Genomic DNA, 2831 nt, shown 5'->3' with positions numbered 1-2831 from the left:
GAATGTATAGAGCAATTGTCAGTGGATATGTTGGTGGTTATTATTTAACCCTAGGCGATCCCAGGGGGACAAGTGGACCCATGATCAAAGTCATTCCAACCATAAGTAAACCATCTTATTTTGTTTTTGTGTTGTTTTTTTTTTCAGTTATTGTGTATTTTGGACGACATGGTCCAATGTATCCATTATGTTTTTTTTTGTTTGTTTTATTTCATTTTATTTACATTTTTACTTTTAGTAATACGGTCAGGTGGGATTTAAAGGAGATTTAGCTGTTGTTTCTGGAAGATCAAGCAATCACGAATGCTCCTGGTGCTATCATTTTTGACGAGCCAATCCAGGCAGGTTGTCCTGTAGATGCTGCAGCCAAAGACATCCCAGTAACATCTTTGGTGTTCCCAGTTCAAATCTCAATGGGATACATCTACCTTGCAGTCCTTACAAAAGGAGTGGATCTTCAATTAAGAACCAGTTATATTCTGGTGGGGAAAAATGATGGGAGGTGGGGGGGACTCATTTAATTCAACATCAGCTATGTTGTGGTTATGGGGTCAGTCTGCTAAAGTACCAGTCACTGGGCTCACAATAATGAAGTAGGGAGTTCAATTCCCGCACTGTGCCGTGTGCTGTGTTATCTTGAGCAAGACACTTTATTTCATATTGCTCCAGTTCACTCATCTGCATGTTGAAGGAGATTTGGCTGCAAATTCTAGCGGGGCAGACAGTCCCCTCACTGGCTTGTTGCAAGTTACTCCAGACATACTGACTTTACTACAATCCCTTTCACACACACAGACACACACACACACTCCGACAAGCCAACCAGCCAATCACACGGTCTGTTGCACACACTGCGGACACGCTAAAGGTACTGTTGCAAGCTTGCTGTAGCAGTCAGCGAGGAGTGCAGCTGTGCGTGGAAGACGCTTGTCCTTAGCGACTGCGTGGCCCAAGTTGACCAGCACGTCGTTCTTGAAAGACGGCTCCAAGAAGTGATGGCCACACGTGAACGCAACGACTTTGAGCGACTCCGCCACTGCCTGCTTCGTCGTCGCGACGACTGCGCCGCCTCCGCCACTCTTGCTGCTGTAGACGCTGCCGTTGCTGCTGCTACTCCCCATGGTGGGGCTGTAATTATGCGAGAGGCGCCGCGCCTTCATCATCGCAGCAGCAACGCTGCTGCTGTTGTTGCTACTGCTGCTGTCGTCATTACAGCTGCTGTTGCTGTTGCTGCTGCTGGTCCCTCCAGATATTGAAAGGGGCCCAGAGAGGGCCAACAGGTGCTGGATGTGCGGCTGAGACAGAGTCACATAGCTGTGCGTGTCGGACATCTTGCAAACATTGCGCACGATGTCAGCCCACAACCGGGCATATGGCACCGACTTGTCGGTGCCCGCAATGCCCAGGGACGTCGAAGTTTGGCTGTAATTGCTGAAGCATTGCACCATCTGCTTGACCACTGACACCATCTTGTGGCGCACAGACTGAGAGCTCTTCCTGACACCCGGCTGCAGTGGTGGTGGTGGTGCCTGTTGTTGTTGTTGTATGTCTGTGTTGATTTGTTCTATGATGTTAGCTACGATCTTGAGAAGGTAAGCAGGGGAGAAGAGCTGACGGAAGGCAGAAGGAGTTGGGCCCATGGCGGCACTGCTGACCGCTGCTATTGATTGGTCAGCACTCACACCATCTTCCCTACAATAAAAAATAAAGCCAATCAATTAGCTGACCAGTCACTCTCTCCTTCACTCACTCAAGTGACCAATCACTCACTCACTCAACTGCCCAATCACTCACTCACTCAACTGCCCAATCACTCACTCACTCAACTGCCCGATCACTCACTCACGCAACTGACCAATCACTCACTCACTCCATCATTCAGTCAGTAGGACAATCATTCACTAGACCTTCACTCAGTCAGATGACGGATCACTCTACCCTCACTGAGTCAGGTCTCTACTCACGCCACCCTTGTTCAGCTGACCAATCACTCATTCAACCCACATTCACTCCACCCTTACTCACTCAGCTGACCAATCACTCATTCAAACCTTGCTCACAGCTGACCAATCACTCACTATGCAGGCAAATCACTTGAACCTCATTTTCAACTGACCAGTTACTCACTCCATGCTCACTCAGCTAGCAGGCAAATCACTTGACTTTCCCTCGGTCAGCAGGCCAGTCACTCACTCTACGTCCACCCAATTCGCAGGCCAGTCACTCTACCCTCACTGATGAATCAAGTGTCATCTCACCCCATCTCCAACTGACCAATCACTCATTCGACCCTCACTCATTCCACGCTCACTCAGCCAGCAGGCAAATCACTCGAACCTCACGGTCTACAAGCAAGTCACTCACTCCATTTTCACTTGGTTAGCAAGCCAGTCACTCACTTCACCCTTACTCACTCACCTGATTACTCATTCACTCCATCTTCACTCAAGAAGCTGACAGACAACAACCATTCAATCTTGGAAGTGTAGAGCAGACCAGTGAGTAAAGATGAGTGGAGTCAAGAAAGCAGCATGAGTAATATAAGCTCAGGACTACAAATGAGTGAAATGAGTGGAGGCTTGTGAGTGGAGGTTTGCATGTACATGCCAATGAGTGCAGGATACTTAAAGACAAGCTGGTGAGAGTAGATTAACAAGTGGACTGATTAATGCAGGGCTATTAGCACAGGCTAACGAGTGCAGGCTAAGAAGCAGAGACATTGAGTGCAGGCTAACAAGGAGAGACTGAGTGCAGGCCAACAAGCAGAGACATTGAGTGCAGGCTAACAAGGAGAGGCTGAGTGCAGGCCAACAAGCAGAGACATTGAGTGC

At 48.5% G+C, this 2831-nt stretch overlaps 1 protein-coding gene across 1 annotated transcript in view; it reads right to left on the bottom strand.

The window, feature by feature from the left end:
* Positions 1-6: 6 nt before the first annotated feature.
* The window catches only part of LOC106869467 (uncharacterized), a 39926-nt gene continuing 37101 nt past the window's right edge, over positions 7-2831 (bottom strand). Inside the window, exon 29 of the mRNA XM_052978108.1 lies at positions 7-1692. Coding sequence (XP_052834068.1) covers positions 831-1692 — 862 coding nt within the window. The 3' untranslated portion in view covers positions 7-830. The remainder of the gene's footprint in view (positions 1693-2831) is intronic.

This window comes from Octopus bimaculoides, chromosome 30, assembly GCF_001194135.2.
Source record: "Octopus bimaculoides isolate UCB-OBI-ISO-001 chromosome 30, ASM119413v2, whole genome shotgun sequence".
Classification (NCBI taxonomy): domain Eukaryota; kingdom Metazoa; phylum Mollusca; class Cephalopoda; order Octopoda; family Octopodidae; genus Octopus; species Octopus bimaculoides.
Note: the sequence above shows the minus strand (reverse complement) of the source record. Positions and strands in the feature narration are given on the sequence as shown.